The following is a 13,277-nucleotide window of genomic DNA, read 5'->3' as shown; positions in this document are numbered from 1 at the left end:
CATGGAATGGATTGAAATTCGGAGCACATTTTGGAGCCTCGACTCAGATTCCTCCTCCCTTGCCCCTTTGGGACTAGTGTCAGTGCCGCTGGACCCGAAGGCGGTGTGATAGGCCTAAAAGCAGCATGGCGATTTTATCTCCCGAACTTTTTTTTTCCTCTTTACCCGATCGGTCAAATCACTTGCTTCCTTTGCGCCCAGTTCTCCATTCTTCTTCTGGAGTCCCTGTGTGATACTCTCAACCTCAATCCCCAGAGTATCTTGTTCGCCAGTTGCGCGACAGAAGGACAAAATGGCGTCTACCGACTCCAAGCCCAAGCCGGAGAGACTGTAAGTCGAATCCACCTCCCCATTTGCGTGGGGAAAGATTATCATCTATCTATATGAACTCCGGTGAATTTGAACAAACACACATACTAATTCTTCAATGATCATGCTATTAGCCCCGTGACTGTCTCCAAGCCTACCCCTTACACATTCGACCTCGGTCATCTGCTTGCGAACGACCCCAACCCTCTCGAGATCTCCCGCTCCGAACCCTTGGACGTCAGTCTCAAGGCCACAGCCCGGGATGGCACCCAGTCTCTTCTCAACCAGCTCCTGACCACCTGCCCCATCACCTCTTCCCAACAGGGTGTCCTCCTGACTCTCCCACCTCCCACCACCGTCCTCCCTCGCTTCAAGCCCCTTCCCACCCCCAAGCCCCCGACCAAGTGGGAGCTGTTCGCCCGCAAGAAGGGTATTGGCAAATACAGCAGCAGGCCTGGAGCGGCATTGGCCGACAAGGAGCGTCGCAAGAAGTTGGTGTACGATGAGGAGAAGGGCGAGTGGGTTCCTCGCTGGGGTTACAAGGGCAAGAACAAGTCCGATGATGAATGGCTTGTTGAGGTGAACGAGAAGGATTGGAAGAAGGAAGAAGAGGCAGCCGCTAAGGGAAGCTCGATTCGGGGACTATCTCGCGCCGAACGCAAAGACAGGATACGCCGCAACGAGAGGAAAATGAGAGCGAATGAGCGCAAGAGCCGGAAGTCGGGTGGTGGTTAAAAAACAAAAACTGATGATATGTAATATGTGCTGTGTGTGTGTGTGTGTGTGTGTGTCGTTGTTGTGTCTGATAACGATTTTTGTCAAGAGTCGAGGCCGTATAACAAGTTTCTGCGGATCTTGCCTTGGTTTTAATTTTTCGTTCTTTCACCTGGGGCTCAAATGTTACGGCGTTCGGTTTGGAGTCGCTGGGCTTGGATGTCTGTCAATGTTGCCTTTGGTTTGGGACTTGTTCGTCTCGCCGGGCTCGAAAAGCAATATCACATTTTACTACTCCCTTTAAGTATTTGTCTTATCTCTCGATCTTCTGTGGGGTCCGCACCATAATTGGGGATACTACTTGACTTCATCTGCACTACTGTTTCGCTTGTAGATACGCCTCTACATTTTTCAACTACCAATAGACCAACCAGCCTGCCAATACTAATTTCAATTTCTCTTCAAATTGATGCATCGCCTGTCATTGGTCTATCTTACAGCTATGTACCAACATACGCCAAAGAATTGAGAAATAGTACAAAGCAAGGACCAAAAAAGTGTCATAAGTCGCCAAATTCGGGGGAAAAGCACCGTAACACAGCTCGAGTGGGGAATCAATAGATGAATAAGCCGGTAGGAAATGAGATAAGGAAAGAACATGCATATGATGATTCCAAAAGAACAAGAAAAGGCTATAAAGGTAATATGTCGCCAACGGTGCCAAGAAGTGGAAATGTGATCGAGCAACGACGGAAAGAGAAGACGAAGAGAAAGATTTGTACAACAAAAGTCAAAGCGTCATGTAGGCCTGAACTGAACCGACTCCAAGGCGCCAGGCATGCAGTCTGATGGTGGCCCGATATAGCTGGAAAATCGTCGCGGAACTAAAACTGGTGAAGGCATAAAGATGAAAAGCTGAGAGTTCATGTATGCGCCAACGTCTAGAGCAAGAGATGGGGAAATGGTGTAGGAGCCGGATCACAATCGAAAGGTATAATCTCACTCATCATGCACGACCTGCGGATCCAGTCCCAGGCCCTACACATGGTGAAGTAGAAATTCGAGCATGTAGGCCAGCCTATTCGGGCAAGGAAATGTAATGTTGGTGGATACAGCGTATTGGAATATCGCTGGTGAAAGCTCTATATGAAATGTTGTTTAGATCTGGATCGGGGAAAGTGGGGGGCCGAGTTCGGGAAGCTGTGATATGCTTCTCGTATGCGAGGTCTCAATGTTCTTTGGTCTCTGCTTGCGGTTCTTCGGTACTTCGGGACGCGGTGGCTCTTCTTCCTGTCCAGGTTGGCTGCTACCGGAAGAGACAGCCCTCTCGTGGCTTTCGTGAGCTTGATGAGGTTGCTGGTGTTGCTGGAATTGCTGAATTTGCTGAGGTTGTTGGGCCTGCTGACAATCGTGGACTGCTTCATCCTTCTCCTGGGCCGCCTTTTCCTTTTCATCCATTTCCTTCTCAATTTGAAGATATTCTTTCTCTGTCCAGCAGCCTTGCCAGCAGTTCTTCCAGTCGCAGACCAGGAAGTGGAAGCAGAATGCATCAATCTTCATGCAAGGCTGGAAGCAAATGCAAAGGTTGCGGTAGTCCATTTTGTTCTGGTCGACATAGGAGTGCAGGAGGTTTAGGTGACAGGTGATGGCGAAAAGAAGGTAATAGTTATAAGGCGGTAACTTGGAAAGTTCATCTTTCAGCATTTGTGGCGCGGTCGTTGCACCCTCGCATTTCTCAGCGATTAAGGCTTGTGTCTCCTTGGGGAAGAGCTCATCTGGCAACTCACGAAGCCAGGCCTTGAACATCGAGCCAATAGTGTTAATATCATAGAGGTCTGGCACATCGAAAAGATTGATGTCAAGTTCTGAATGGAAACGTCAGACTCGATCAGAGAGAACCAGAGTTAGCAAAAGAGAGGTACCTGTATCGAAACGTCTTTGCCAGTGTTTCACCTCTTTCCCACTTCCCGGGACTCGGTAGAGTCCCTCTTCTTCACATCCCTTGAAATTGAGGTAGCTAGCATGTCGTTAGCACATCCATTCCAACATGCAGGTTCATGATATTGCTTACTCGACGCAGCGGTAAGGTAGTGCAGGCATCCAAAACTCGGTTTTGTCTCTACAATCTTCAAGTCGCTTTGCGATACGAGTCCGCCTTGCCTGTTGTATGAGTGGCAGATTGATGACTGAGCAAACATAATTGTCGTCATTCACGAGCTCCCGCTCGTTTGTGCTCCCGCTCCTGGTAATCTTGCCGAAGAAACCCTTCCCAGCCTTGCCGATACGATCAGCGGCACCGCTTGACTGTTGTTTGAGGTTATTGAATAGCGCAGCGGATGCGCCTGACACCTGGCTTAGGGAGGCGGACGGAACCATCGATCCAGCATAGTATTTGTCTTTACGCATGTGGCCGTTATGATATTCTGCGGGTCGGTCGGCGGGATAACTGCGAGCCGTAGGATTCCCAGCCGTCCTGATATTGCGCTCATGACGTGGGGCAGTCTTCGGGGGCTCTTGCACCTCCTTCCGGGTGTTTTCTTCCAGCCTCATCAGGCTAGTGGATGGGCGCCGATGTGCTATCCTGTTCATAGACGAGTCGTCCAGCCTGATCGAGCGGGAGCGAGAGAGAAGGTTTGCGAATCGTGGCTTGTTCTTCTTGGCTAGATTGAAGGCGTCCGACTCCGTACCCACCTTCTTCACCTCTGCTGGTTGGGGACACTTCTCCTCAGCACGATCACCACCTATTGGATGGACTTGTCAGCGCACGAGACAGATGTATGGCTCGACGTATTCACTTACGATTCTCTTCTTGAGCTGCCCGCTCAATGGCGCCTGGCAGATCAGGAGTTGATTCGTAGAGTTTTGTTGAGATCTGAGTCTTGCGATCTCTGGAACTACCGCGGCTCTTGGGCTTTTCGCCCGAATTCCCTGAGCTATCCGAACGTTGGGCCCTATGTGATGACTTTGGTGCTTTGAGGTTCGCAAAGAAAGAGCGTGACTGATCACGCGTGTGCTTAGGGGTGTCCTTCGGGGAAGGAGGATACTGGGGTATAGCCGTGATACCCGGAGTAGCTGGTTCTGCAGGGGCAATACCCGGAGAGGTTGCTGGGAACGTAGGGCTACTCGACTTGCTGTTTGATTCTTGTGTGACGGGTCTGATAGTGGCCCCTTTGAAAAAGGGCGAGCTCGATGATGACTTGGGGGAACGGGGTGTCAGGGGACTTGGCCCCTCGGAGCTTTGGGCACCGGGAGTCAGTGGAGACGAGATCTTCGCATCCGCCTGCAGAGTGGAAGTGCTAAGATCTAAATTCGGAACAGTGGACTGTCTCGATGGCATCTTAGGTGTCAATCGCGGGTCAGCAGGTGACCCTGAAAAGTTGAACCGGGAACGCGGTCTGGGCTGAGGAAAAATAGTAGTACGTCAAGGATCGGCTGCGACACCAAGTGGACGATGAAAAAGGACCTAGGGGCGAAAACAGGTTAGCATCCATAAGGTCTCATTGATGGTGCTAAATTTGGATATGATCCGGCTCCCGGCAAAGCTCCTGATTCTAGAACTTACTCCTTTTCAAATAGAGAGCCACGAAGAATTGGTCTCGGGGAGCATAAATATCCTAGCGCTCCCTTGGCAAAAGAAATGCGAATACCCGATATTTGAGTGGTGTATGAATATTGATAAAAAATGATTGGAACCGGACCAGCCTTGGCCAATATTTCCGGATATATTGGACTCGCGGAGCACAGTTGAAGGGGGGCTGTTGCTTTTCTGCAAGGATATGTCGGGGCGATGGTTCTAATGTAGAGTCGCATAGTGGTTAGCTAGATGGAAGTTCAAGACGCGTTCCTGAGAGATTCAACGGCAGGGGAGACGGTGCACTGGATACAGAATCATGGGTAGCGATCTGTTGGATAAAGCTACTACACCCCAGGGAAGAGAATTGAAACACCATTCCCCTAAGAATAGCTAGCAGTCTCAGGGCAAATGAGCTCTCTTGAGGGGAGCAGATAGTGAACAGTCGATTGAGGATTTGACTTGAATAAGAAAAAAAAAATAAAGTCACCACACACATACCAGATTGCGCCGCCCCTCATGTTAGATGGAGACTCCCCCTCCGGTTGTTACTTATCCCCTCCCACGACAATTTCGACCGAACAGCGATGCCAACTGTTGCTCCTGGTGACTTAAATGTGGTGACAGAGGTGGTCCAAAAAAAAAAAAAAATAGACGCTCGCCTAAGATTCTCGATTTGTGTGTCTGAGCGGTGTTGAAGAGGGCGGTCGGCGTACCAAGGGGACGAGTAGGTGTCGGCGAATTTGCTAGCTAATCCCAAAGCGATAATGAAGATGCTAAAAAGGAATAAAAATAAAGGGAACAGGAACAGGGACAGGGAAGAACAAAGAATTTGCGTCCGCTTGACGGGGTTCCCCCAAGAAGTGGTAATAGCGATCAAAGAAACACGAGAGCGCGAGTCCGCACGGTGTTGGAGGTGTTCAGACTTGAATGTCGCAGCGACGACACATTCCTGGACGGTGTTATGCAAGCGCGGCTGTGTGTCAGGCTAAGAAGCCTCCGTTTTTTTTTAAGGGGGGAGTCGGTAGTGGAGATAGCGTTGCAAGGCTCCGAAATAGTTACTGGGTGGCTTCAGAGTGCTTATGGGATTATGGAAAGCCTATCGTTTTAGTGCACAGACAACCAGATAAGTGGCAGGTGGATGGATTGCCCTTGGATTCTTGGGAAGGGAATAAAATAATAGTAATGAGAAAAAAAAGAGGATAGTGGATAATGTCTGTAATTAAAACAGGTAAGGACGGTTTAGCATGTTACTCCCTTTCTGAAGAATGAATGCTGGAAGAGATTCTCTTACTGATCGATAGTTTCAAACTTCAAGTCAAGAGCCAGAATCTGTATTGGTAGGCAATAGATAAAAAAAAAAAAAAAAAAAGTAATAATAATAATAATAATCCAAGAAAAATATCAAGTGAAGAATTGATGAAGCACCCTAAACCAAATTTGAGGGATAGAGGTTAAAAAGGGAAAGGAACTCGTGGCTGGTACCAGGAGGATGACGTTGGTCCAACCCACGTATTGATGGGTTAATATCTGCAATAGTCACCGAATTACCCAAGTACCTTACAGCTGGGGGAAGAGAGGGGGGGCAAACTGGAAAGGTTAAACTTCCCATGGGGGAGAAAATCGAGAGGCTGTCCGAAAGGAAAGTCAAATCCACCTTCAAAAAATTAACTCTTGACTACAAAGTATATTGTTGCTATATAATCGCTATATAATTCGCAGTTATTTCATTACCATCGAGAAGAAAGAGAAAAGGCAAGAGAAGGAGAGAAGAAAATGTTTTTTGGAAGATTCAGCAATTTCGTTATGGTAGGTAGACTACACAAAGTGTACATAGGTAGTTATCTTTCGTGCCTGTCGGTTGGTTGCCCCTGAACACGCTACTGCGCAATAACCCTTGTGATGATGGCAACCCCGGGGCTGCAATGGCCACCTCCTGCGTGGACGGAGTACAGGCCATTGGGATATACACCGAAAGATCGGACGGACCCATCCAAACACTCGAAGCGGTGACAATGACTGGCCAGAAAAGATCGGGTCTGGCAGTTGGTGCCTTGGGCGGGATGATGCATGCCCGGTCTAAGAGACAGCCATTGCGACCGTGGATTGGCCAACCAAGGTCCTGTGGACGGGGCTTCAGTCGCAGGGCCAAATCAGAAGCACCCGGGAGACACGAGTACCTGACGCGGAGGCCCATCACAGCATTTGAGTGGCACCTTATCTGGCTGCTTAGTATGCAGTAGTCCAAGAGTCCTATGGCACTAAAAGTATTTTGTCGGCTCCGCAGACGGCTGCTATTGTTGTGTGGGTTGTTCCCAAAGTCTTCATGGTGAGAGAATAACATAAAATAAACAAAAATGAGATGTTTGTTCACAAAGTGTCTGATTGTATAAATCCCAAAATAAATATGTCTAAATATTGAACCTCCCAGCAAGTGGTCTGATTCTTGAAGCTGTATGGGTGATCAACCATGGTTCAGTCAAGACAAATTTGATACAGCCAGTGGGGATGATAGGGAAAAGAGGAATTAATGCGTACTTGGTGCCTGGATAGTGTAGCCCGTACCCAGGTACTACTGACTTTCTAGGCACCGTTGAACGAATGAATAATGGTTATCATTGTCTTATTGCCCCGCTTTACCAATGACATTTATAGCACCAAATGTCTACACTTTCTGGTTGTGCCTCTTATTATGTACGGTACATTCCGGATGGCTAAATATAGACAAGGGGAAGGAAAAAGAAAGCAAGAGAGCCCTGGAGAGCAGGTTTACGACCCTGGAACTGTCATTTGAAAAATGCGCTCCTTTTTGTAAGCAATGCTGGGCTGAAAACAAAACATACTTTGGCGCTTCCATGTGTGAAGTATATTCCGGTAATTCCACGGAGCATTATACGCTGCCACAAAGAGCACGCGGCTTCCCACCTCTGGTGGTCTAGCGCTTTGTTGCAGTGGTGGAGTAATCAACTCAACCCTTCCGGTTAGCAAAGGTAGCGTGCTCCCCCTACCGCTTTAGTCCTCCAGGACAACTAGCTGCTTTTGACATAAGATATTTAAATGGGACTTATCATCAATGTGGACTGCTGAGGGTCATGCACCTCATGGCACTTATGCGAAAGCGTTATGGGCGTTGCCCCGTTTAGCGATTTCTGCCTGGAGCCTAGATAATCTACTAAAATATATACATAGTAGTATCTAGTTTAGTCGACGGCATACTACTTCAATTACACGTGGGACAATGAAAGACTCATATGACTACTACGCCATACCGAGTCAATAGCCCGGCACTACGTAATTATGCCTAGCTAGTACTATCGGAGTAGAGAAGACAGAACCCACATTCCCCATTCAGACCTGCAGTTCTGCACCTGATGCTCATCATCACACAAGGATCCCTCTTACGCTCGGTAGAAACTTTCGATACTACCTGCCTACCTTGGACTTACATGCATTTGACAAATTTGATTGACATTGCCACCAACTTACTTTGTACTTAGAACAGAGTGGGACGCGGGAGCCCGGCCTCCATGGCATCGGCACAAGGGCCAGCCACCGAACATTTCAGAGCGAGCAGGGACCCAGGGGCAAGCAGTCTTTGGCGCTCAGGGGTTTCACACCGCTGTCCGTGGGAGACGGCGATCCTGCCCTAAACGCCAGGCTGAAACAATGGGCCCCGCTTTTTGGCCCAGCGGCTTTCCCGGTGGCGTTTGATCACGTGATGGTCAGCCCTCCCTCTCGTCACCAACCGCCCTCCACCACACACACACTTTTTCCCCGAAGCTTGCTTTTTCCCCCCTCCTCCCAGCTTCCCAAGTCGTCCACGACTAACCTCCAAAGACACCTCATACTAACCTCACCTGCAGTGAGGGGGACACGTGCAGCGGTTGCCTCCCTTGACGACCCTGTGTTTGCCACCCCCCAAAGCTTCGAGCCTGCTTCTCCGCCTTGATCGCCCTTGTGTTGGCAGGCACAAGCTTCGTGGCCTTGGTCGGGACAGCGCATAAGGCTACCTTTCTAGCGCGAGCAGGAAAGCTCTTGACTAGTCCGAGGCTCATCCACTAATCACACTGCTTTCAGCAATCCGATTACAAAAATGTCCTTAGTTTCGGGTCCTGGTAGGGCTGCTGGGACTGAATCCAGCTTGAACCTTAGTGTCGAAAGACATGTGGATTACATCAAGAACTTGGACAGCGTGCGTCATTCTTACTATAACCATGGTTCTTCTCTTCATGATGGGGAAGATGGTTGACAGGTGATGCTAGAGGAGGGATGAGCTAGAATATTGGCTTACAGAACACCTTCGCCTGAATGGGGTGTATTGGGGCTTGACAGCTCTACATCTCCTTGGCCGTCCCGATGTCCTTCCTCGTGAAGATACCATTGACTTCGTTCTCTCGTGTCAACGGGAGAATGGAGGCTTCGGAGCAGCTCCGGGCCATGATGCACACATGCTGTACACAGTGTCGGCAGTGCAAATTCTCGTAACCCTAGATGCGGTGGATGAGCTGGAGAAGCGCGGTCTAGGAGGAAAGGAGAAGGTTGGCTCGTTTATCGCAGGGCTACAGGACAAAGACACTGGCGCTTTCATGGGTGATGAATGGGGTGAGAGAGATACACGCTTTCTGTATGGCGCGTTCAATGCACTCTCCCTTCTTGGGCTTCTTCACACAGTTGATGTACCCAAGGCCATTTCCTATGTCCAGCAGTGTGAGAACTTGGACGGTGGCTATGGCATCCAACCTGGAGCTGAGTCACATGCCGGTCAAATCTTCACTTGCGTAGGAGCTCTGGCAATCGCCGGACGACTGGACTTGGTAAACAAGGACCGTCTTGGGGGCTGGCTCAGCGAAAGACAGGTTGAAAATGGTGGTCTGAACGGAAGGCCCGAGAAACTGCCCGATGCATGCTATAGCTGGTGGGTTGGTGCGAGCTTGGCTATGATCGACAAACTCCACTGGATCGATGGTGGCAAGCTCTCTGCTTTCATCTTGCGCTGTCAGGTATGTTATCCCTTTCGCCATGGCATTGCCGGCATGGCACTGACGCAGTTCAGGATTCGGAGGCTGGAGGCATCGGAGACAGACCAGGCAGCATGGTTGATGTGTTTCACACCCATTTTGCCATCGCTGGTCTGAGTCTGTTGAAGTTCAATGGCATCCAAGAAGTAGATCCAGTCTAGTGAGTTATGCAACCTGTGCAATGCAAATTTGCGGATGGCTAACCTTTTCGCTTAGTTGTATGCCGAAGGCAATTACACAGAAATATCTGCAACGGTAATCTTTGGCTGTATGATGACATCACCTCTTGAGTATTTTTTCCTGACGTAGGCCTCACCTCCTGCAATCTAATAACCCGTTTTTCTTTTTCTCCATGGATTATGGGATACAAGGCAGGAGAAGAGTGATTGGCACTGTGACTTATTTCCGCTTCATACCCCCTCACAATAGCCTTACGGAAAGGCTGTTAAGACACAGTGGCACATGAACCGTAATTATAGTCAAGATATAAAGTAGCCAGTTAATCAACATGAAAGATGAATGAAATTTATTGTATCCTTGGAGATGACTGATAATGTTTCGAAGTGATTAGTGTCTGCATCGTAGCCATAATTCACCCAATGCTTTCTTATATTAAGTTGCCAGATGCTAAACGCATGCCGTCCGTTTGGTCTGCAACCACAAAATTGCCATGGCCATCATAATGTTTACTAGCCACATAGCATAGGTTTATCTTTACTGAGACGTTGGTCGATTCGTGGCCCTTTCTTTACTGCTAGTTAATTATACATATATAGGAACGCACGTTTTCAAAATCCCAGTAGTAAAGCTCGGGCTCCCAGAACGGCCACTAAGATATATATATGGCGCCAATAGTGGTAGTGTGTAGTAGTTCAATAGGCGGTACTACTAGTAGTACTCTGCTAACTTAGTTACTGGCTCATAGTATCCCAGTCTTCGGACGTAGTACTAGTTTATAGAATATAGATGTAATGCCAAATTGGCTAACGGTGGTGCCTCTCACACCGATTGCACCGAAACTATGAATTGTGTGATTGACAATAGGACTGTGTATCATACATAGATACGTTTTCCGTGTCTATGCTGAAGTACTGTGTTCCACCTACCCACATAAACGAAACTACTGTAGCAACTACTACCTAGTACTGACCAAATTCTACCATTTCAGTTATTTTGTATTGGCGTCGCCCATTGAGATCCCCCAAATAGAGGTCTTCCAATTGGTAAGTATGAGTGTCAACTATGATCAATCGGTTGGCTTACTGTATTGATACATGCCTGCCTGGAGAAAGCTGGTCTTGGTAGCTCTTTCTCCAATTGTGGAATAAGAGCGAGAAAGTCAGCCGGGCAGGTCCCCCATCTTCCTGTAACGCCTTTTCTTCTGGAGCGCCTCATCCTCTCCTTCCGAGGCCGGCTTATCACATCTGTTGTTGATAGAAACTCCTCCTTGTTGTTTCCTTCGATATTGTTTTCAAAATCAGGAGCCGGTCCCTATTACACCACTTTCCGAAATGGATGCAGCTGCACTTTTGTGCAATATCTGCCCAAAGCGGCCCACATTCAGCGATGTATCGCACTTGCTTACCCATATCTCGTCAAAGGCTCACTTGTCCCACTATTTCAAACTTCAAGTACGCAGTCATCAAGAGCAGCAAGCAGTAGCCTTGCTACATGAATATGACCGATGGTATAAGAGAAACAACTTGGCCAAGTTGCTTTCAGATCGGATGTCCTCGAAAGAAGCCCGCAAGAAAAAGATACACGAGAAGTCATATACGGAGAGCGAGACTGATAATGCTACACTGCCAGTATCCACTGCAAGTCCTTCATTCCAGAACCCACTGCCTGATTATCTGGACCCGCGTCTCTCTCGTTCGTATGTCATTGCGGAACCTGAGACTGAGGACACGAACACACCATACTCTTCAGCCAATGCCGCTTCTAGTGACCCGTCTTATAATCTCACGCATACTTACCCTGGACTGGAAGACCACTCGCTGGCCCCAATAACCTCATCGACAAAGACATTACCGGCTCTTTGCAGCCCCTGGAAGCAAGAACCACTGCAAAGGGCGAAGGACGAGGACGTCCCCGTGCAAACCGCATTGTACTGGGCGAAGGCATCGGATAACGAAGCAGACGTGGCTCCTCAGCCATCCGACCAGTACAGCTGCGATCCATTTGTCGACGATAATGAAACTGACAGCATTTATTTTCCCACCATCAATGAGATGGAGAAGGAAAGAGCAGATGAGATAGCTAGACTGAAGGGTGTGCTGTGGCCTGGAATGGATATATTTGACTCGGCTACCGAACAGATGAGACGCAGACGCAATCAGAAGAAGGACGAAAGCATCTTGAAGCTCATGGAAAAGACGTCCCTTTGTGTGGAGCCAACAGAGCTTGTCTTTTCCCCTACCGGAATTTTACGGAAGCAGCGTGTGATCTCAGGTAATGTTGAGGACAGCAGCCCCCTCAAAGGGGAGACGCCCGTTCCCAAACGTCGAGTAAATCGCCCCAAAAGAGTCCTCTCCCAAGTTGATCCCAATATCCAACGTGGGCAAAGTAGGAAACGAACCAGAAGGACTACCAAGCGCATTGAGAAACTGGTGGATAGAGATACAAGAGGAAGAGACACACAAATTCCCAAGGGATCCCTAGGGCCTCAGCGGCTGCATCGATATGGCAGTCGCGGGGATGACATGGACGAATTTGAATTATCCTTCAGAGGGACAAAGCTAAAACCTCGCACTGGATTTACAGTCTTTCACGATAGACCAAGTCAGTGTAATGTCGGTTCTATGGATCATAAACATGGTGATGATGGAACTCATGCTGTGGCGTCGGCTCCCTCCCATCCTCTATACCTCCTCAAGGATTTCACACTTCATCATGATGCTTATCCACTATCACCTGGTGACCAATCTACCGCAGTGGCTGGACGAGCGCACGATATGACCAAGGACAAGGAGAACATTGAACCACTCCTGGATGTTCGTGGCCGCATTGATCCTCTGATGGACTGGCAGTCCCCTTCCCTTACGGAACATTTGACCAGCGGAATCTGTTACCCACCGCAGTACTTCTTTAGAGATCCTCGACCAGTCGGCTTCAGATCGTTCGATAACCAGGAAAGCCTCACTGGATACTCGTTCAACCCTTTGGCCGTTTCACTCTCTGGGTTGCCCGCTGACGATGGTCCAATGTATACTCCAAAACCAGAGCTTAGATCGAACAACCAGTATGAACCACAGCTTGGCTCACCCGAGTCAACAATTTCAGACGTTGATGAAAGCGAGTTTGGCCGACTTTACCTGGACGGGAGCTCGTTCTAAGTTCTGGTCCTCGTCTGTGTGGCCTGAGTTGAGTTCGGTTTCTGCGGGTCGAACTATATCTTTATATGGCCCTTGCACAATCTTAGTCGACTTCGGAACCAACAGTGACATGGCTTTGTAGCTTTCTTTGCATTGTCTAATATACAAACACTCCCGTTACGTGGTATGAATACTTGGGTGGTGAGTACGGCATTGAGGTCAAACTCAATGGTAGTCGCTATACATTGACTGTCGAACGACGCCCCTTGACACTGTATACTAGTATGTTATAATGTATAATAACTCCAACAACATCATGCTTACACCAAGAGAAAGACAGGGGGACGAGGA

At 48.6% G+C, this 13,277-nt stretch overlaps 5 protein-coding genes across 5 annotated transcripts; 3 read left to right on the top strand and 2 right to left on the bottom strand.

The window, feature by feature from the left end:
- The first annotated feature begins 149 nt into the window (after positions 1-149).
- On the top strand, positions 150-1,327 carry BO85DRAFT_445780 (ribosome biogenesis protein RRS1). The gene is made up of 2 exons (XM_025659352.1): positions 150-330; positions 444-1,327. Exons 1-2 carry the CDS (start codon positions 293-295, stop codon positions 1,042-1,044), a joined length of 639 nt encoding a protein of 212 aa, XP_025520280.1. The 5' UTR covers positions 150-292; the 3' UTR covers positions 1,045-1,327.
- A 699-nt stretch (positions 1,328-2,026) lies between these two features.
- On the bottom strand, positions 2,027-4,648 carry BO85DRAFT_133094 (putative Rho GTPase activator (Bem2)). The gene is made up of 5 exons (XM_025654004.1): positions 4,586-4,648; positions 3,823-4,486; positions 3,095-3,764; positions 2,946-3,040; positions 2,027-2,888 (listed from the first exon to the last, which is right to left on the bottom strand). Exons 2-5 carry the CDS (start codon positions 4,358-4,360, stop codon positions 2,182-2,184), a joined length of 2,010 nt encoding a protein of 669 aa, XP_025520279.1. The 5' UTR covers positions 4,361-4,486; positions 4,586-4,648; the 3' UTR covers positions 2,027-2,181.
- Positions 4,649-6,379: 1,731 nt separating this feature from the next.
- BO85DRAFT_445777 (uncharacterized protein) lies at positions 6,380-7,260 on the bottom strand. The gene has a single exon (XM_025659351.1). It carries the CDS (start codon positions 6,789-6,791, stop codon positions 6,399-6,401), a length of 393 nt encoding a protein of 130 aa, XP_025520278.1. The 5' UTR covers positions 6,792-7,260; the 3' UTR covers positions 6,380-6,398.
- A 1,427-nt stretch (positions 7,261-8,687) lies between these two features.
- On the top strand, positions 8,688-10,134 carry BO85DRAFT_516869 (Rab geranylgeranyltransferase subunit beta BET2; the record flags this gene model as incomplete). The annotated part of the gene is made up of 4 exons (XM_025664873.1): positions 8,688-8,786; positions 8,857-9,594; positions 9,648-9,772; positions 9,829-10,134. The coding sequence occupies 4 exons, from the start codon at positions 8,688-8,690 to the stop codon at positions 9,869-9,871; spliced, it is 1,005 nt and encodes a 334-aa protein (XP_025520277.1). The 3' UTR covers positions 9,872-10,134.
- Positions 10,135-10,633: 499 nt separating this feature from the next.
- On the top strand, positions 10,634-12,947 carry BO85DRAFT_474838 (uncharacterized protein; the record flags this gene model as incomplete). The annotated part of the gene is made up of 3 exons (XM_025662682.1): positions 10,634-10,640; positions 10,756-10,835; positions 11,094-12,947. 3 exons carry the CDS (start codon positions 10,634-10,636, stop codon positions 12,945-12,947), a joined length of 1,941 nt encoding a protein of 646 aa, XP_025520276.1.
- Between the last annotated feature and the right edge of the window lie 330 nt (positions 12,948-13,277).

Source organism: Aspergillus piperis, assembly GCF_003184755.1.
Source record: "Aspergillus piperis CBS 112811 unplaced genomic scaffold BO85scaffold_2, whole genome shotgun sequence".
In the NCBI taxonomy this organism is placed as follows: domain Eukaryota; kingdom Fungi; phylum Ascomycota; class Eurotiomycetes; order Eurotiales; family Aspergillaceae; genus Aspergillus; species Aspergillus piperis.
Note: the sequence above shows the minus strand (reverse complement) of the source record. Positions and strands in the feature narration are given on the sequence as shown.